At 44.8% G+C, this 21,486-nt stretch overlaps 3 protein-coding genes across 4 annotated transcripts; 1 reads left to right on the plus strand and 2 right to left on the minus strand.

Annotated features, from left to right (window-relative positions):
- The first annotated feature begins 2,874 nt into the window (after nt 1-2,874).
- On the plus strand, nt 2,875-11,403 carry LOC101170982 (macrosialin). Its single transcript, XM_020700759.2, has 6 exons — nt 2,875-3,005; nt 5,296-5,792; nt 6,059-6,178; nt 7,567-7,630; nt 7,943-8,113; nt 9,565-11,403. Exons 1-6 carry the CDS (start codon nt 2,888-2,890, stop codon nt 9,702-9,704), a joined length of 1,110 nt encoding a protein of 369 aa, XP_020556418.2. The 5' UTR covers nt 2,875-2,887; the 3' UTR covers nt 9,705-11,403.
- A 5,895-nt stretch (nt 11,404-17,298) lies between these two features.
- LOC111949243 (acidic proline-rich protein PRP25-like) lies at nt 17,299-17,745 on the minus strand. Its single transcript, XM_023965954.1, has one exon. It carries the CDS (start codon nt 17,743-17,745, stop codon nt 17,299-17,301), a length of 447 nt encoding a protein of 148 aa, XP_023821722.1.
- Nucleotides 17,636-20,896, minus strand: LOC111946335. 2 transcript variants are annotated; one of them, XM_023948969.1, is made up of 4 exons: nt 20,786-20,896; nt 18,712-18,874; nt 18,530-18,635; nt 17,636-17,807 (listed from the first exon to the last, which is right to left on the minus strand). In XM_023948969.1, exons 1-4 carry the CDS (start codon nt 20,889-20,891, stop codon nt 17,754-17,756), a joined length of 429 nt encoding a protein of 142 aa, XP_023804737.1. In that variant the 5' UTR covers nt 20,892-20,896; the 3' UTR covers nt 17,636-17,753. The 2 variants fall into 2 exon arrangements, 1 of the variants encoding a protein (XP_023804737.1); XR_002872016.1 differs by lacking the exon at nt 20,786-20,896 and having other exon boundaries at nt 18,712-20,633.
- Between the last annotated feature and the right edge of the window lie 590 nt (nt 20,897-21,486).

Raw genomic sequence — 21,486 nt, forward strand, 5'->3', positions numbered from 1 at the left:
TGCTCCTGCTCCTGTACATGACCGTAGACCTCCTCTCTGCTCATGCTCCAACACCTGACCGTAGACGTCCTCTCTACTCCTGTACCTGACCGTAGACCTCCTCTCTGCTCCTGTTCCTGTACCTGACCGTAGACCTCCTCTCTACTCCTGTACCTGACTGTAGACATCCTCTCTGCTCCTGTTCCTGTACCAGACTGTAGACCCTCCTCTCTGCTCCTCCTCCTACACCTGACCAAAGACTTTCTCTCTACTCCTCCTCCTACACCTGACCGTAGACCTCCTCTCTACTCCTGCTCCTGTACCTGACCATAGACCTCCTCTCTACTCCTGTACCTGACCGTAGACCTCCTCTCTGCTCATACTCCTACACCTGACCGTAGACCTCCTCTCTGCTCCTTCTCCTGTACCTGACGGTAGACCTCCTCTCTACTCCTGTACCTGACCGTAGACCTCCTCTCTGCTCCTGTACCTGACCGTAGACCTCCTCTCTGCCCCTCTACCTGACCGTTGATCCTGCCTCTGGTCATCTGGCGCCCCCAGCCGTCCCCGAACTCCATCTGGATGAAGGTCATTTGCTGGACAATTTAAATATGTAGTTGTAGAGTTAGAGAAGCTAATTCTCTCTCAGTGTTCTGGTTCATCGCCTGTCTGTCCTGGGGGAGGATCCCTCCTTCATGTGGACACCCCTGAGGTTTTTTCTTTTTTTCTGGAATCTTCTTTTTTTTTTAGTTTTTCCTAAAAGGGAGGGTCTAAAGGCAGAGATGACCAGTTTAGTTTAGTCTGTTTAGTTAGTTTAGTTTAATTCTATGTCTTCATGATGGTTTTGATTGTATGTTTACTTTACAATTACCGGTACGAAACCCATTGAGACGACTGTTGTTGTGAATTTGGTCTATACAAATAAAATTCAATTGAATTGAATTGGTCCATGATGTATTTGTGTAGCACCTTTCACAGACAGAGGTCACAAGGTGCTTCACAGGTTAGAATACATATACGTAAGAACATAAAAACATAAAAGACAAAAAATATATGCCATGTAGAACAATCATCCCAAACCCAATAAAAACAGTTTAGTTTAAAATGCTTTGCAACAATAAAAAGTTTTTAATTGACTTTTAAAAGAATTAACAGAGAGTACCCCTAACATGTTTATCAATCATCTAAAATAATTTAGAGAACTGATAAACTGCGCTTTGAACAAAGCTGTACATGTGACAGACGTTTGCGTCTGTGGCTTTGAGTATTGCTTCGTTAGTTAACATACGTACAAAATAAATATGTTTAGTCATTACAAGCTGGCTTTGCTGTATCTAAAGGAAAAGTTCTTATCTTGATTTCCACGAGACGTTTAAAAAACAGAAACTGCATTAGTCTCAACAAGTTTTCCATAAATGGCTGTCCTGAAATATTATGCAATCCTAGCCCCAGTGCTATCCTAGGCACTTTACCATTGGGAGTGGGGTCATCTAGACCCACTAGACCAGGGGTGGCCAACCCTGGTCCTCAAGAGCCTCAACCCTGCCTGTTTTCCAGCTCTCCCTCACCACCTTGCTGTTGATTAGCTGACTCAAGTGATTTCACATCCTGATTGACTGAACACACCTGATTCAGGTTATCAGCATCAAGCAGTCCATGGAGAGCTGGAAACAGGCAGGGTTGAGGCCCTTGAGGACCAGGCTTGCCCCCCCCCGGACTAAACAGTGCTCTGAACCTTTTTTCTTCAATGATTTGTGATCTTCACTGGTGTCCATGGATTCCATGAAATCTTTCCACCTTTATCCACCTTTGTCATGGTAGGGAGAACATGGCAATGGAAGGGGGGGTCATAGGATAGCACAAGGGTTAATTTACAGAGCAGCTGCTTTCACAGCCGGCTGTGAAACTGTTGAACGAATGACACAGATATTCCACAAAGTCTCCAAAAAGGTGAGCTGGTTGCTTCAGAGTTTCGTTTCGTTTTCCTGACTCAAACAAGGACATGTGACCCGCCTCTGGAGGCTCTCTCATAGGTTTCATTTCCTGACATTTGGCGGCTGTTGGAAAGCTGTAATGTTCGTCGGTGCTGCACCACTACACTACTGCTTCCTTAGGGTCCTTTCAAAATAAAATGTCAAGCACCCGCTGGTTTTTAGTGTGTCAACTAGACAGTAAAAAAGTATTGGTCTAATTCAACTATTAAGTACATCTGTTTTATGTTATTCGTAAGGCTTTTTGTTAGTTTAAAATTTTTCATGTTTTATGTCAATAGTTGAAGAATTCCAAATTACTTGTGATATTAATCCACCTTCTTTCCCCTAAAGAAAAACTTTTGTCTTAAGCTCAGAGGTCCTGCTAAAATGAGGTGATTTGTGTCCCCATGTGATCCTTTAAAACTCTTTTATTTCTTTGCTTATAGGGGGTGGCAGCATTTGAGCTAAGAGAACAGATCTTCTTGTATTAGCCCGTGTTAAATGTAACAAATATACATGTTTTATTGCACAGCAACAAAGCTGGATTGACTTGTAGCCACCAGCTGGTTTTTGATGGTTTTACATTTAGAATTCCCAGCTGGATAGATTCCTCCACTAAATCCGTTTAATCCCTTTAACGGTCATGGGGTTGCTGGAGCCTATCCTGGCCACAGTTGGGGTCTCCCAGTCCTTCACAGGGCCCACTGGAAGTGATAGATACATTTGGCAGAAGGCTCAGATATGATTGTCTCATCCAGTAACAGAAATCCCAGTAAGTGGCTCCTGCTTGTTTAGTGCCAGGGGCCTGAAGCGGCATCAAACCCACCACAAGCGTCTGGAAATCCCCCCCCGTGCCGGTGCATCAGCAGCAGCTCTTATTTTCAAAGGTCAGCTGTTGAACTTCCCTCTCATTGCCGCTCCCGACAGAGCTATGCATGTCTTATAGGTGGAGCTGGAGCCCTGCTGCTCATAGTGCAGAGGGAAGAGTCTGTCTGACAGGAACCATGCAGAAAGCAGCGGCGCTGATCTTCATAACTATCTGTGCTCTTTCAGGTAAGAGCTTTTCACAGCGTCCACCAAAAAGAAGCCAACAGAGTTTAGAACTTGTGATGAGGAACCAAAAAGTTACAGAAGAATGAATATTCTAAATCCAGGACTACTTTACATATGTAAATAAATGAGCAGGATTTATGGAAAACCTGTGGATGCTGGAGTGTTTTTTCAGTGATTATGCCGGTAAATTGGTTTCCTGATGACTAAAGGAGGCATGTGAGGTTCAGACCAGGCCTCACTTTAACTTCCTGGATTGTTTCAGGAACAAAAATTTCCGCCGTCAACCATTTCAGGCCTGAGTCACATGTCTGCCAGCAGGCAGGAGTTGCTTTTGTAGGCCACAGATCCTGTTTTTGAGTGAGAGGTCATGGCACCTGTCCAGATTCACTGCACGGTATGGTTTGCCTTTGAAATAGATGCATCTTTTAGGAAACGTGTTCAACCCCCAGATTGTTTTTTACATCCTAAACTATGTCAGATTGTTTATTTGAGGGACCAAGCTGCTTAGTGAAAAACTTGGTCTGACTAGCCGTGTAGATTTAGTTTCACAACCTGCTTCGTTGGACCGTTTCTGTCAAAGCGACATTTCCTAGACTATCCCTCTTTTGTTGCAACAGTGGTGGAGTATTTCCGGTCATGTTTAGGTCCGGTGGCGATGGCTGAGTCAGCAAAGGGCGACATCCCTCATGTGACCCTTAGTTGCATGTCAACCCCGCAACACTAATGTGACAACCACAGCTCCCGCTTCCCCCAGAAACTAAGTCAAGGTCACAGTCAGGCGCCAGAAACCCGACACTCCAGGAAGCGGAGGAATCAAAGTATATGGCAGCAGCACAGAGACTTTCATTTTCTAGCCATGTTGTTTGAACATGCAAATGATGTCAACCAGAACTGGACGTGTTCGGATATAATGATGTGTTTTTTTAGTGCATCAGGGATGGAGATGATTGTTTCTGTCACAAGACTACAGAATCCACCTGACCTGACATTATATTTTTGAGAATGGAAATAACGGAGACACGCCTGATTGTGAGACTGGCCGTCTTCGCTTCCCTCATTTCTTGAAGGAGCAGAGAGTTACTGTCCCGGCGGGTTCAGAAACCCATTGGGGGGGTCACCCAGCCATAGATTTGAACCTCCCAGTCGAGGCAGACACTCTACCTCTAGGCCACCAATCCACAGTGTTGGGGGTAATGAATTACAAAGTAATAAAGTACTGTAATTTAATTTCCTTTCCTAGTAAGCGAATTACAGTTCAGTAATGACATTACAATGACTAGACTGCCGAAGCCCTCAGTACTTCATGACAGACATTTTGGTGCACTGAAACCATGACAGGAGACTACTACAACAAATGAATTTGTGTGAACAGTCGGCTCTGACATTTGTGTCTCTGTGAAATGACAGAAACGGATATTAATAAGTAGAAAACAGAGTTACTGACGCACCGAGGCAGAGCTGGAGATTGGTCAAAGTCGGAGGATAAGACGGGAAATATGGACGTGTGGGTAGGACATGTTGGAATTATTTCCAATTTCTCGAAAACAAAGGTAAAAATATTTCATTTAAGAGGACGTGATGTTCTGGAGGTGAACGGCTTTTCCCTGCTGTAGCGTCCATGAGCAACCTCTCTATACTTTATGTACTGTACAGTGTACATTTTCTCACGTTGATGTGTTGACATGAAGGAGGTGATGCTAAAAAAAGTGTATCGCCTTTCTGTGGCCTCTGTGCTTTTATTTTGTAGATTTTACGAAGTGATTGTTTTTGTGCGATTCATTGGAGATTTTGTCTGTGAGCAGAGAAAATAAGACTTTAAGTAGTGAATTACTTTTTACTTTGGGGAATCAGTATAGTAATTTAAATACAATTTCCTCCAGTATCTAAAGTAATCAAATTACTCCAACGCTGCCAAACCCTTCTATTTGAGGACATAGTGTACATCTGTGATTGGTTGTAGGGCTGAATACGATTCATTTTGATGTCAGGGGATTTTACAGATAGGTTAAAGTAATCTATGCATACACAAAAACGGTTCGTCATTAAAGTCTGACTTCTTATTTCTAATTTTGTGGCTGGTAGAGCTCATTTTGCTGCAATGCTGAAGCTCTAGAGTAGGTCCTAGTCCCACCCACCAACGCTACCCTGGAACAACTTCTTAGTCTTATCAGTCAATAATTACGAAATAAAAATCAAACTTAGTTCAGGCCACTTTAAGTTTGGGGTTTTTAGATGATGCAAATGTTCTTCTCATTGTAAAAAACATGTTTTCTGTCTTTCTTGAATGAAGCACCGTCATGGGTCGAAGGCATCAGGAGATCCAAACCTTCTGCATCAGTGGGCCCCGCCCAACAGTTTGGTTCCACTTCCCCAACACCTTCAGCCAACACCACCACCACAACACTTAAACCCACCACCACCACCACAACACTTAAACCCACCACCACCACCACAACACTTAAACCCACCACCACCACCACAACACTTAAACCCAACACCACCACCACAACACCTAAACCCACCACCCCAACACCTAAACCCAACACCACCACCACAACACTTAAACCCACCACCCCAACACCTAAACCCAACACCACCACCACAACACCTAAACCCACCACCACCACACCTAAACCCACCACCACAACACCTAAACCCACCACAACCACACCTCCTTCAACAACTCCCTCAACCAACTTGACAGTTGGAAACTACAATCTGACACTCAAAGGACAGATATGTCTGATGGCCCTGATGACTCTACAGATCCGACTCACAACTGAACAGGTACATTTTAAATTACTTTCATCTTCTTTCTGATTTCATGAACTGCTTTTCCTTGTCATGTGAGATTTCTTGACTGTTTCTGTGTCGGACAAAACATAAACCTCAGTTTAGGCTGAATGCTTGGAAGGATTGTCCTTCAAAGACTGGTTTAATGACAACATATTGACGACTTTCAGCAGTTACTGCTGGCTTAACAGCATTTATTTTGAGTTAAATTTGGGTTTCTGTAAAGAAGTATTAATTGTATTTCTTATTTTTTGTTTCAGGCTAACGGGACTTTTATTGTTCAGCCATCAAAGACGAAAGCTACTGGTGAATGCGCGGAAACGAATGCCAAATTAACCCTCACTTTCCAGGAAGGCTACATATATTTCCACTTTAACAAGGTGCTTTATGTTTAGTTTTGATACAAATGTTCAATGTTTTCTGTCTGTGAGCCCTGCTTAACACCATATGTATAGATAATTATTTGGAGACAAAGCTCAGTCACATGACGGGTTGGAATACCATTTAAAAGTTCTATATCCTGCTTTTCTTAAGCCTTTCAGGCTAATCTATATCCATGTATATTATAATTTATGACCTTTGGCACACTAAAGAAAGATTTTTATATGAAATATGAGTTATTTTCAGCTCATTTTACTACCCGAAAGTAAGACGACTCAATCTCTGAGGCTCCGCCTTCCTCTCCTTGTGGGTGCCGCCCATTTCACGACATCATCCTCCGCAGTGTGTCTGCGTTTCTCCCATGAAAACAAAAAACATTTGAACTTTTGCAAAGATGGATGTTCATAATGTTCATATAAAATAAAAGCGTTTAGCCGATCACTGCTAGCTCCATGGAGAAAGTGGGCTAGTCTGTTAGCCTGGGGGCGGAGCTGGCAGAGATTATTTTTCCTGCAAGGGGCGGTCCCTCACTTTGTGATGTCACAATGTGAGGACCCGCTGGTTTTCGTGGATTGGCAGGGGCTGGTGCTCAGAGAGCAGGTTTTTAGAGGAATAGTCAGATCAAAGTTGGACTTTCTAATCCACTTAAGAGTTCATATAAGTTGATTTTGCATGATATGGGCCTTTTAAGTGTGAGGTCTGAGAATTTGGGAGTCGAGTTCAGCGTCTCAGCTGTTCTGGGGACTGCACTCATCTAGACAGAGATCATGGATATTGATCCTTGCTGGAGCCATTCACCCAATGCAGGACTCCCATCTCTGAGTGTTTACGGATCATGGGCTCCACTGATGCCTTCTTCTTACACTCATACACACATGAATGTATGTATACATGACAATGAGACGGCAAATATCCTGTGGGACTTTGAGATAGGATGGTGATGGAGAACCAACCAGACATTGTAGTGGTGGATAAAGAACAGAGGAAAGCCGTTGTGGTGGATGTGGCAGTGCCAAGCGATGGGAACATCAGGAAGAAGGAACATGAGAAACTGGAGAAATACCAGGGACTCAGAGAAGAACTGGAGAAAGCCTGGAAAGTGAAGGTGACAGTGGTGCCTGTGGTAATTGGAGCACTGGGGGCAGTAACCCCCAAGAGATACCTGGAAAGACCTCAGACCTCTCAGTCCAGAAAAGAACAGGAACAGCTAAGATACTGCAGGACCCTCAAGCTCCCAGGCCTCTGGTAGAGGACCCCAGCTTGGAGGAGAAACCAGCTGTGAGAAGGGAATTATTTGTTAAGGGAATTACCCGGTATTGATTTAACGTGCTTTTGATTTTCTGAGAATGACAACGTCACTAACTGTTTCTCCCTCTACTCTCCTCAGAGTGAAGACATGGTCTACGCTGACACTCTGTCTTTCAGCCTCAACTACCCCTTCGAGAAAGGAGGTAGGTCACCTTAGTTTGGATTTGTTATTCTGGTCACTGCTGAGGAACTGGCTTTGAGCAAACATTTACGAGAAGCCTTTATTTAAAGAAACAAATGCTTCCGTAATGCTGTTCTTCTCGACAAAACCACAAAGAGAACCAACCTGTTTGGTTATTTCTGAGCATGTGGTTCCAGCGTAGCATCAACCTGTTTTTCAACAGTGGAGTGTGACTAGTTTTTTCATACTAGTGACCTTATGCAACCTGTTTTCTTTCACTGAAAACTGTGTTCCCTTTGACAAGACTGCAGTATCCTCTGCTCCCCTGTTGCAGCTAAACTGCCATACACTGCCTCCAACCAGTCCTTGCATCTGTTCTCTGCACGGACCGGACACTCGTACTCCTGCAAGAGTCAGTCTGTTGACATGGGCAAAGGACTGTATCTGGATGTGACTCAAACTCGACTGCAGGCCATTGGTCTACAGAACGCCAACTTTGGCAAACGTGAGTATCACGGATGAAAACCCAAACAAAGAATCAGTTTCTGTTAGTTAGACCATAGCAAACCACTGTTGTACTGAGCTGCTCCTATTTTTAGTTATTTCATTTCCACAAGAAAACATTAAAGCGATACAGGACACCTTCTGCAGGGGAAATGAAAGTGAGCCGAATGAAGAAAAGTGTATTTTTCTGCCCGGTTACATGCATACATTCAATAAAGGAGCAAAAGGTATAAAAAGTAACCACAGTACATAAACATCAAAAACATAGTTGAAAGTAACACAAAAACTAAGAGAATTTCCAGACATCTTCTTTTTTTAACTTTTCTTCACCACTACTATAATTAATTAACTATAATTTTGGTTATATTTTGTAGTAGTTCAAGATCTTTTTGTAAACTGTTGTTGTATTTTATTTTGCAGACAATTTTGATGAGTTTGGTCCATTCATTTTAGAATACTTAGGTTAACTAATCCATTACATTTTAATATTTTCAACATGCTGATTAATTGATTATGGATCTTTATCGTTACAGACAGAAATAATTCTTGCTGCTGCACATTTCAATGCAGTAGTTCATGTGTGGAACAACCAATTAATTGTCTAATAAATACAAAGCTTTGCTGTTGACTTTATGGAGACTTCCAACCACTTTTGCTAATTTCGTTTTGATAATATGAGGTCTACGAAGTGATAATCGTCAACGTCAAAATGTAATTTCCTTTTCTCTGTTGATTTTAGTCTATTGAAACCAAATATTCAGATCTGTGTTCCTATTACTTAATACCATGAGGGATGTTGTTTCACAGTCCAGTGATCATTTATTTACAGCAAACCACTTTTTCCTGATTTGCAACTCTGCTTGAACCACCTCCTTCATGTCTTCTGAATTATCACCAACGTCAAAAAAAGTTGTATCATCTGCAAATAAGATACTTTTTGGGTTTTTTGACACTCGTTTAGCCTAAACTACCCCTTTGAGAAAGGGGGTGGGTCACAATAATGACGATAACCAGTTTCTAGTGTTCTCTTCTTGGTTGTTGCTCATCATCGAACTGCCAGATACTACTTTTGATCATATAATCACCTGTGTACACGGAGTTTTACCTCTGCTATCATTCCAGTAAAGTTTCTTCATTCTGGCTCATAAGTAGAATAGTTTTGCATAGTTAGCATAAACTCGGCTGTGTTAAGATACTTGATGAGAAGCCAAGCCCTCTGCAGGTCAGGCCAGAGCGGCCTGGAAGCACCTGCAGGTTTGTGATTGCATTCGCTTGAAAGAAACTCTAACCTACTTTCCTGACGGTTTTATCTGTTTGCACAGTGATGAAAGCTTGAGCAGAAGCGACATTAGACTATTCATCTCTGTGACCTGTTCAACATTTGTTTTAACATGGCCGTGTTGCATTAAGCGAGCTTTCACTGAACTGTTGGCGTTTTCTTGCTTTTTCCAGCGGACGCCTGCCCTGCCGACCAGCCGGACTATCGGGTCGCCATCGCGGTGGGCGTGACCCTGCTGATACTCATTGTGGTGGTGATAATTGTGTACTTTCTGGGTCGCAGAAGGAGGACGGAAGGCTACCAGTCTCTTTAAGCAGGAGGCGGCGGGCCGGAGTTTTACGAAGATACCTACTCTCCTATTGTGGCTTTTCTGAGCTTGACCGTAGCCCCAAGAGGACATTTTTACAAACCCACACGTTAGTCCTGTTTTTTTTTCTTCCCCAGCTCCCATCCACAGAGACTGAAAAGTGCCATTTAAAGAATTGCAGTTAATGAGCTCATGAGCACTTTACTCCCCAAAGTCCAGCCTCAGGTTATTGTCTGCTGGTTGTTTGGTCCAAAAATGTCATTTTATCTTAAACAAGAAGGCAGGGGATCGCTTTTAGATCTACATCTTCAGATATTAATACAAATAAACCACTAGAAGAAAGTTCTAAGATAATATAACACAACCTGTGGTAACCTCTTCTAATTGTTCTTCTTGAGGTTATTTTTTGCCCAACAGGTTTCCAATGAGGCTGAACAGACGGGTTTAAAAGGCTCATTTAAAAAAAAACAACAACAAACCCCCACGATTAAAAATGGGAATCTTTGTTTTGCCTCACAGTTGGGTGGAAATGCTAAATAACTGACTGGAGACACTAAATATTTCCATAAACTGACTCAGTCTTGATGTCACGAAGCAGCCAGGGGATTTAACTTTTGTCTTAAAATAGTTAAAAGTTGTTTTTTATAAATTCCAATGAAATGTTCTTCCCAAAATTCTTTTAATTTGAAATGTAGAATTATGTACTGGCTAAGTAGAAACCAACGGAAGACTACTTTTTTACAGCTCTTTTATTATTACTGATTAATCAGAAATATTTTGTTAATCTTGGAAATGTTTTCCTTCTGCTGCACATGCTTTATTGAATGATAACGGGTATGAATACGTAAGGGATTTTGCTTCCATATTTCCACTGCTGTTCCTCAGCCTTTGTCTTTGTCAGAGCTGCGTGTCTCTAACTGTGGTGTTCTCAAATCATGCACTGGTTTCGAGGGATTGTAAGGGATGATTGAAATTATGATTCAGACCAATAATTCAGAAGCAGGAACGTTTCTCAGACTTTCAGTTTCTTGTAAAAACATCAGAAGCTGCCCCCTGCTGGTCATTGGAAAGGCTCCATTCTGACATTGTTGCTCTGAATCTTTGAAGTAACTATTAATCTCTGTTTTTTAAATCTTCCTTTTCTTGTAAAGTGTGAATATTTTACTGTCAATTAAGGAATCTTTCTTGTTTTCAGTGATCTAGCTTTAGCTTCAGTAGAAACTCTTGCTCACCTGTGCAACAAAAGCAGAATCAAATGTGCCTTATTTCAACTTTGACCTCAACATGAATCCAATGTGGCAGGGAATCCGCTGCAGACGCCCATTTGGCATTTTTAATGGCTGGTCTGTGGCGTCACGACACAACATTAAGAGTTTTGAAAAAAGAACAAAAAAGGGAATCACTTTTGCTGCGTCGGAAATAAAAGGAAGTAGTTATAAATGAACTATTCCAGAACAGATAGTGAATGGATTTTTAAAGGAATAATTTTATATTTTTGTTTAAGAAAGGGAAGAACAGATTAAAAAGTGAACAAATATCTATATTTGTGCTTAGAAGTTCTAATAAATTCACTCAACTGAATTTGCTGTTTTCTCAAAAGACGTATGGTACAGAAAGGAGGACATGAAGTGTACAGTCTGCAGTAACTTTGTATTTGATTACTTCAATGCTTTTTACTGACTTCCAATAAAAATGTTTCTAAAGGTTTGTGTCTGCTGACCTTTGTTAGGTGAAAACGTGCAAGAAAAGGAATGAATGCATTTAAAACCTTCTGCACCAACATCAGAACAAGTCCCAGTGAAGGACGCATGAATGATTTAGAGAGGAAAACCAAAGCTGAATTTACCTGGAAACCTTGGTTTTTACCCTCATCTGCAGTACAGACCACACCTTCCCATTAATTTGAACGGGGAGGTGTCCAGTCCAAACCTTTGGTCTGTAAAACAGGGAGGCTTTGAAGCAGCAGTTCAGACCACAGATAGACTCAACCAACATTCTTCTCAGTGGGACGGGGCTCACTGAGACCAAAGGTGAAACGCTCAGACATGTGAGAAGACACATCCGTCCACCTCAACTAGAGACGGTCAGGACGGTTCAAAGACCTGCAGCCACGGCTGGTGAGGCCTCAGCAATCAGGAGAGAGAGGTCATGGAGGGAGGGATGGGTGGGTGGACACCAATCTATTTTATTGAGTTGCAGCACCACAAAGGAAAAATTGTCCCTCTAATTTTTCTTTCTGGCCCTCAGCGAATCAAACATGGAGAATTTTCCCTCTCTAGTCAACTGCTCTCTGATTGGTCAGACCGCTCTACATGTGATGCATTCACTAAAGCTGGTAAAATACAAATCTGCCGTCATCATTAAGGCTGTAGGACGGTTCTGGGGCAACAAACATTTGGGGCTTGATGAGAAATACCGGGGGCTAAAGGCAGGAACGCTCAGACCAGGCGACGCCCTCCGTGATGAGCAAAATGCCTGAGTCCTCTGTTAAAAAAGCATTTTCACTGGAATAGGCCTTAATGCAGAAGGAACCCTTGTGCTATCCTAGGCACTTTAACATTAGGAGTGGGGTCATCTAGACCCAAAGTCTGAGTCAGTCTGAGTCCTTTTAGCTTCATTATTGCTAGGATTATTAGCAAGTGTCTGTTTGCTCACAAGTTTCTAAATTCAATTTTCAATTTTTTCAATTCAATTCAATTTTATTTGTATAGCCCAAAATCACAACAACAGTCGTCTCGATGGGCTTCGAAGTAAAACATAAAATCAAAAGGATCACGAATACAAAGAGTTCAATAGGAAAATACTAAAATGAACTAACAAACTGACTAAGCTATACTGGCATCCCTGCCCTTAGACCCCCCTTCTCGGTAAGGAAAAACTCCCAAAAAAACCGGATTCCGGAAAAAACGAAGAAACCTCAGGGGTGCCCACATGAAGGAGGGATCCTCCCCCAGGACGGACAGGCGATTTACCAGAATTCTTAGAGAAGAATTAACTTATCTAAATCTACAACTACATATATAAAAGTCCAGCAGACGAGCTTCATCCAGCCGTGGTTGGGGGGACAGTCAAAGGCGCGAGTCGAGCCGGAGACAGGAACCACAGCCAGGTGTAGGAGCAGGAGCAAAGGCGAGGTAAACGGTCAGGAACTGGAGCACGGATGAACCAACTGGAGTCTGGAAGCACTCCCACTCCCCAGGAGGGGAGAGGAAAAGAGGGACAATACATGAATCACTGCACCAAACAGAGGCATGGAGAACTAAATGATGAATAATGATCAAGAATAGAGGAGAGGAAGGGTAGAAGTAAAAAAGGAAAGAGGACAGAACCCCAGAGCACCATAGTTACCCCAGCTTCAACTTCTAGCAGCCTTTTAAAAGAAATAGTTATTATTAAGTTTAATTTAAACAAACTAACATTAAGTTAAATAATCTCTGAATACTAACTAGTCTGACAATAAGCCTGTCCAAAGAGGAATGTTTTCAGTCTAGCTTTGAATGTAGAAACTGAGTCGGCCTCTCTTATATGAGCTGGGAGTTTATTCCATAACATAAATATGTTGGCCAGAGCTTTATTGGTGCTTGAACGGACCTGGAAGAAGGGTAAAGATTAGGCTAATGCGTGCTAACAGCAACATTTAGCTTAGGATGCTCTGAAAATTCATATATTTCAACATTTATTGATGAAAATAAAACAATAGATCCAAATCTTAGTCATAATGTAGCAGCCCGTGCTGTGTTCTGTGTTTGTGTATTTACGGTAGTGGGACTGTAGGCCTGTGTTCCTCTGTGCAACACTTCTAATAAAGAGACCTGTGGAGTGAACAGACGTGTGTCTGAGCGCCATGATTTCAGTCACATCTCTGACTCTGAACCCTGGGAGACCAGCTACAGTCATAAAGTGAAACTTCCAGCTGGACGGAGTCGGAGCTCAGACGTTTTTTCTGCTGCAGACATTTTAAACACGTCGGTCGCTACACTGACATGAATAAATAATAAACCCTGTTTGCTTTTATTTCAGCTGCTTTGCTGCTCCTTCTGGGTTTTACTCTCAGAGAAACGAGCCAGAATGGTTGAAGACTGCAGAACCCTGATCGAACAGAACCGACCCAAAGTCCATGTCTGCCTCCAAGCAGCGTCAAGATGAAACAGAGACACCTGATTGGTCAGGATCTGGACCAATCAGCTGCTGTTTGATGGCAGCTTTGTCATGCTAAACTGAAACTTATGGCAGCAAAATCAAAGATAGGAAAAAAGAGAGATGACACAACGCATGCAAAAAATGTTTTTTTTTTTGCAAACAAAATATTTGAAGCAAAAAGATATATTTAAAAAAAAATGCAAGCAAAGAAAAGTGAAATTAAAAATAAGCAGATATTTAATATTTTCATTTCAGAGACTGTACAGTCCCTGACTAAAGTCTTGTCGCTTATCCATTTTGTAGAAACTAAAGCGTATAACCTCACTGTTAATGAATCCATCGGTTTTAGAAATGTCTCATGAAAGCTAAAACCCTCCCAAATTATGTTCAATATACTAAAATAAAATTGCTTCACTGAAGAAAGATTGATCATTTAAGGAACAAAGGTCACATTCAGGCAAGACAAAAGTTTTGTCGCCTTCAGAGAGTAATGACAAAATTTAACAAATAATTTACTTCAAAAACCAAAACATGTTGCATAACATCAGTGAATTAAGTAGTGCTACTGTGAGATCCATATTTAATATCTTGTATGACTTCCATGAGCTTGAAGGACAGCATCCATGCGGTTTGACAATGATTATCATCAGGAATAGCAAAGAAAGCAGTCTTCCATGCCTCCCAGAGTTCATCAAGACTCTTTGGTTTGGTCTCCCATGCTTCCTCTTTCATTCTACCCCAGACATGCTCAATGATGTTCATGTCTGCTGACTGGGCTGGCCGGTCCTGGAGCACCTTGATCTTCTTGGCCTTGAGGAACTTTGATGTAGAGATGGAAGTATACCATGGAGCACCGTCCTGCTGCAGAATTTGACCCCTTTTCTGGTTGGGAATGTAGGAGGTAGCTAACACTTCTTGATATTTCAGGCTATTGATATTGCCTTCCACCCTGCAAATGTTTCACACACCCCCATACTGGATGGAACCCCAGACCATGATTTTCCTGCCACCAAACGTAACTGTTTTCTGGGTGAATCTAGGGTCCATGCAGGCTCCAGTTGGTCTCCTGTGATGTAATTCAACTGAAGACTCATCTGAGAAATCCACCTTCTGCCACTTTTCCAGCGTCCATCCTTTTAGCAGGCTGTGGGCCTTGGCAAATGCCATACGTTTTTTCAATTGCCTTTTGTTTAGTGCTGGTTTCTGGGCATGGAGGCCATTTTGAGACAGAATTCTACAAACTGTTCTGGTTAACACGGGGACTTGAGGTGACCAGGCCTGGTGGAGCTCTGCTGCAGTGGAAAAGGGGCTGGCCCTCCCCAGCAGTTGTCTTGCGGGGTCTGCCGGACCTGGGCTTGTCAAAAACATCTCCAGTCTCTTCAAATCTTTTTCTTATTCTTTGTTCTTGACGCTGAGACACATTGAAGGTGTCAGCCACCTCAGCAGTGGATCTGGTCTTCAGCCTCTTGATAATCAACGCTTTGGTCTCAGGGTGAATCTTAGGCATGTTGTCAGAGGTCAAGTTGCAGTTGATGTGAAGGCCTGGTGTGCTGGGGTTCTTTTTAGACACACCCACTAATTGATTGATCAGTAATTGATCACAGGTGAGGCTGTAATCTAGGATTGGGTGCATCATATGACAAGACGACAAAACTTTTGTCTTGCCTGAATGTGACCTTTGTTCATTAAATGATCAATCTTTCTTCAGTGAAGCAATTTTATTTTAGTATATTGAACATAATTTGGGAGGGTTTTAGCTTTCATGAGACATTTCTAAAACCAATGGATTCATTAACAGTGAGGTTATACGCTTTAGTTTCTACAAAATGGATAAGCGACAAGACTTTAGTCAGGGACTGTAGAGGTTTTTAAGAAGAGGCTCAAGACCCCCCTTTGTAACCTCTGTGTTATCCTAGGCACTTTAACGTTGGGAGTGGGGTCATCTAGACCCACTAGGCAGTGCTCTGAACCTTTTTTCTTCAATGATTTGTGATCTTCACTGGTGTCCATGGATTCCATGAAATCTTTCCACCTTTATCCACCTTTGTCATAGTAGGGAGAACACGTCAATGGAAGGGGGGGGGGTCATCTAAGATAGAACAGGGATAACTGTGATCATGACAGTGTGTGTCCTTCATGAAGCTACAGTCCAACAGCCACTGCGTCTCACACGCCTACACAGTAGGTGGCGGTATTGCACCTTGTCATTGATGCCTCTCACCATTAAAACCACAAAACACAAAAGATTTTGAGGTTTCAAAGGGTTTAATCAGGGATCACAGAGGACAAGAATTTAATCCATCAGTCATGTAAAGAAGCAGCTTAACATAGTTCACCATCAGACCATCATTGCTAAAGCACAGAAAGAGCAGGGAGGTGGGAATGTCCCACTGGATCCAGCTTGGTGGAGTTCAAAAGCAGCTGTTTTACCATCCAGCATCTGTACAAAGATGATCTGAAGGAGGAAGTACAGGAGCAACGAGGAAGAGCTGCTTTCAGAGAGAAATGCTGGCCTGCTTCAGGAGTCCATGTCCTCATCATGTCCTCATCATGTCCGTCGCAAGTAAATAATAAATAATAATAAAAACCCTCACCGGCCTTTGGACGCCCTGAATCTCAGCGTCACACGTTTCTCATGAGTCAGGGTCAAGACAGCCAACTGCCCTCTGCTGGGCTCCTCTGCTTCTGCATCAGCTCCTGCATCAGCATCTGTGCAGCTTCGTCTGCTGGTCCCGTTGGAGAAGGGGGTCCAGCTGGTGGTCCGCTGTCCTGACCTGGAGAACCAGCGGTGTAGGAGGTTCTGGGAAAGCAGGTGAAGCATCCCAGAATAACAGACTTGTCTCCAGCTCTGCATGCTGATGCTTTTGGATCTTTCTCACTAAACCCTCTGCATTTACCCGGACTTGGGACCGGCACAGGAGAGCACTGAATGGCGCCCTCTAGTGGTTGCATTACTAGTGTCAGTTTTTGTTGGGGTGGAACGATTCCATTTAAAATCCATTCATATCAGAGTTTGTGGTTTGGATTATTATTAAAGTTGGTTAATTTCAATGACCTAAAATCCATCCCAGAAATCTGTAGGAGGTTCTGGAAAAGCAGGTGAAACATCCCATAATAACAGACTTGTCTCCAGCTTAGCAGCTCTGCATGAGACCAGAACAGAACTTTATAGTCTGAGATCCAGTCGCCGTGTTTGGAGGAAGAAGAATGATGAGAACCGTCCCAAGAACACCCTCCCTACTGTGAAGCACGGGGGTGGCAGCATCATGCTATGGGGGGATTTCTGCAAACAGGACAGGACGACTGCACCGCATTAAGGAGAGGAGGACCGGGGGCGTTTTGGGGACCAACCTCCTCCCCTCAGATGCTGAAGATGGGTGGTGGTCGGTTCTTCCAAAGCCCCCAGCCAGGAGAACCAAGGAGTGGCTGCATAAGAAGCAGATCCAGGTTCTGGAGCTTCTCAGCTGCAGCCCAGAATCTGCTCACGGGCCTTCCAGAAGGGTCCTGGCGGCGGTCTTCCAGAAGGGTCCTGGCGGCGGGCCTTCCAGAAGGGTCCTGGCGGCGGGCCTTCCAGAAGGGTCCTGGCGGCGGCCTTCCAGAAGGGTCCTGGCGGCGGCCTTCCAGAAGGGTCCTGGCGGCGGCCTTCCAGAAGGGTCCTGGCGGCGGGCCTTCCAGAAGGGTCCTGGCGGCGGCCTTCCAGAAGGGTCCTGGCGGCGGGCCTTCCAGAAGGGTTCCTGGCGGCGGGCCTTCCAGAAGGGTCCTGGCGGCGGGCCTTCCAGAAGGGTCCTGGCGGCGGGCCTTCCAGAAGGGTCCTGGCGGCGGCCTTCCAGAAGGGTCCTGGCGGCGGTCTCTGGTCCAGTCTTTTACTCAGGCTTCCCTTTTTCAGACTTGATGGGACTGAAGTCATGTGGATCCTCAGGCTGGTCTGATTCTGCTCTCCTTCCTCCAGCCAGGATCACTTCCACGCTCCTGTGTGTGACGCCACATTGTCATCAACATGTTGCTTAAGAAAGGTCAGAGGTCAACTCTCTGCCCGTTAGTCCAGGGGGGACACAATCCAGGCTTCCAGGGTCGCCGTCCAACCTGTTTTCCAACCAACCTGCCATGAAGCTCCTTACTGGCTAAACACACATAGGGCAGGATTTCTGGAAAACCCGCAGGAGGCCGGCCCCCCAGGCCTGGAGTCTGAACCCCCAGCTTTAGGCCTGGAGTCTGACCCCCCAGCTTTAGGCCTGGAGTCTGACCCCCCAGCCTTAGTCCCTTCTTAAGCAGCTGCTGGGAGACGTTCTACACTTCAGAGACAAACGCCACACATTTAGAAAAGAGGGTTACACAAAGAGGAAGCTCATCTCTAAGCTAGGCAGTTCTGGAAGTGGATCTGGAGCTAGGAAGCTCCTGCAGCCAGCAGACATTTCACTGGATGATAAAGAGTCTGTCTCCCTTATGGCAAAACACATGAGCCCCCGTGAAGAAGAATGTTCCACTACAGGAACAAGACGTGGCTGTCAGGCTGTGGTCTCAGGTTGTCAACGTTTCATGTGGTTCTTTAGCGTTCCAGCGCTCATTTTTCCTGATTTTCATGACCTCAACTGACCTCATCTGCTCATGAAAACTAGAAGATGAGCTGCAGTTGGTGGTAAAAAAGCCCCAAAGTGTCACAGACATGAGTTCAGTTCATGTCTTCTTCTGACCTGATCCCAAACCTCAGAGAAAAACGTTGCTTGTGGTTCGTTTGACCCGTTTCTGTCTGTCGCTGGCGATGCAGGAAACCGGTTCCAGCCGGAGTTTGATGTGAGGCTGCAGAGGCAGGCAGGGACGGTCAACAAAGGACACCGAGACACGGCAGACAAACAGCAGTTTCTCAGGGACTCACCATGAATTCTCACAAGAAAGCGTCGCCGTGACAACAAACCCCACAGAAATCCAGAGTCCTCTTCCTCTGAGACTCCACCAGCGTGTTCCAGTTACTCCGGTTGGAGACGCGTCCTCGTCTCCTCGCTTACGACTACAGCTGCTGGAGTCCAGAAGCAAATGATCTGGAAAAATCAGAGAAGATTCAGAGAGAAAAGCTGAGCAGATGAGGTTCCAGCTCAGCCTGTTGGCAAAGTCTGAGCAGGAAAACACTGTAGGCCTGTGTGGTGGTTAGTACTGCTGCCCCACGAGAGAACGGAGCAGACGGGGCAATTCCTGCAGACGACAGAACAGAGCAGACGGGGCAATTACTGCAGACGACAGAACAGAGCAGACGGGGCGATTCCTGCAGACGACAGAACAGAGCAGACGGGGCGATTCCTGCAGACGACAGAACGGAGCAGACGGGGCGATTCCTGCAGACGACAGAACAGAGCAGACGGGGCGATTCCTGCAGACGAGAGAACGGAGCAGACGGGGCGATTCCTGCAGACGACAGAACAGAGCAGACGGGGCAATTCCTGCAGACGAGAGAACGGAGCAGACGGGGCGATTCCTGCAGACGACAGAACAGAGCAGACGGGGCGATTCCTGCAGACGACAGAACAGAGCAGACGGGGCGATTCCTGCAGACGACAGAACGGAGCAGACGGGGCGATTCCTGCAGACGACAGAACAGAGCAGACGGGGCGATTCCTGCAGACGAGAGAACGGAGCAGACGGGGCAATTCCTGCAGACGAGAGAACGGAGCAGACGGGGCGAATCCTGCAGACGAGAGAACGGAGCAGACGGGGCAATTCCTGCAGACGACAACAGAGCAGACTGGGCAATTCCTGCAGACGACAAAACAGAGCAGACGGGGCGATTCCTGCAGACGAAAGAACGGATCAGACGGGACAATTCCTGCAGATAAGAGAACGGAGCAGACGGACAATTCCTGCAGACGACAGAACAGAGCAGACGGGGCGATTCCTGCAGACGACAGAACATAGCAGACGGGGGCGATTCCTGCAGACGACAGAACAGAGCAGACGGGGCGATTCCTGCAGACGACAGAACAGAGCAGACGGGGCGATTCCTGCAGACGACAGAACAGAGCAGACGGGGCGATTCCTGCAGACGAGAGAACAGAGCAGACGGGGCAATTCCTGCAGACGACATAACAGAGCAGACGGGGCAATTCCTGCAGACGACAGAACAGAGCAGACGGGGCAATTCCTGCAGAGCCTCCATTTCTCTACACGCGTGTTTGTGTGCACGCCTCTACCTCACATGTGCTCAGATAGATGATGGATAACTTTATTTATCCCACGATGGGGAAATTCTTTTATCTGCAGCCAAAAAAAGCACCCAAGAAATACAGCAGTAAAGCGACCTTCAAAGTATTTACAGAAATAACATTATAAATAAAAGAGAAAACACCTGCAACATAATTTGTACAGCAAGTAAATTATATTTAGACAAAAATAAATAAGTAAAATAATCCACACAATAAGAAACAACCGTTAAAGTGAGTCTTTCTAAGTATCAGTGACGTATTCTCCTCTGATGCATTTCTTTATCTGAAATGTCAATAGAAACATCAAACGACAGCCAGTGACGTCACAGCAGACGAAGGCTCAAAGACCTCGTTTCAGATGATGTCATAGTTAGTAGGTAAGACGACAGAAGTAGACTAAATTGTGATTTTATTACGACGGACAATGGCGTAGAATTACGTCACTTGACATCAATTTACCTGGAATTTCCTGTCCGTTCCCGGGGGAAAAAACTACATATAACCCACGATCAGGTGTGACCCTAACTAACACTTTGGGGAAGTTCTCGGTAATTCTGGTAAATTTTGGAGAAAGTATTTGAAGAGAAAGACCGACATGAGCGATTCAGAGGACTTCCGCGAAGGAGAAGAATCTCCTGCGCGGGAAGTAGCCTATATGCTAACGAAGCTAACCCCGGAGGAGGTCTTCCGGGTTGTCTTTGGACTCTACGACCCGAACACCGCCAAGAAAATGTCCAAGCTGAGGAAGGAGCTCACCAGCGAAGCCGTGGACGCCGCCCTGGACAGCATCAAGGAGGAGATCTCCCCACAGAGGAGCTCCTCCCTGTCTGCGGGGCCCCGCGGCCGCGCGTGCTCCGTGCATGACGAGGCGGGATCCTCCTCCCCTTCCGGTCCGGAAGCGCGCCAAAGGAAACGCGCCGTCGGAGGATGGGATACCGCCGAGTCCATGGAAAACATCCGAAAACTTTGTCGTAGAATACGGATGTTTCAGTCAGAGGGCAAGGTGCGGACTGCTAGACCTGAGACCAAAGACAGGAAGAGAAGGACAAAAACCCCAGAGACTCAACCTGACGATGCAGCTGTAGAACCACAAGCTACAGAACCTGCAACCAAAGACAGGAGGTCTCGCCTTCCAAACATGAGATCAGGAGCTAGAAAGATCCGAAAGAGGGCTTCAAAACCTAAAACCAGTCTTACAAGTGTGAGGTCAAGGAGCAAAACTCCCAAACCACATGCTAGAAAATGTAGGACAAAAGCCCGAAGGACACAAGTGGACGATGCAGATGTAGAATCACAAGCTACAGAACTAACATCTTGCATTCCTAGTGTTCAAATCGGAACTGAAATCCTGAAATCATGTGCTGCAAACATGAAAGTTGGAACCGAAAAAATCAAGAAACATGTCCAACAAAAGATGTCTGCAGAGAGGGAAACAGAGACACAAGTGGAGGATCCAG

Source organism: Oryzias latipes, chromosome 18, assembly GCF_002234675.1.
Source record: "Oryzias latipes chromosome 18, ASM223467v1".
NCBI classification, from domain to species: Eukaryota; Metazoa; Chordata; class Actinopteri; order Beloniformes; family Adrianichthyidae; genus Oryzias; species Oryzias latipes.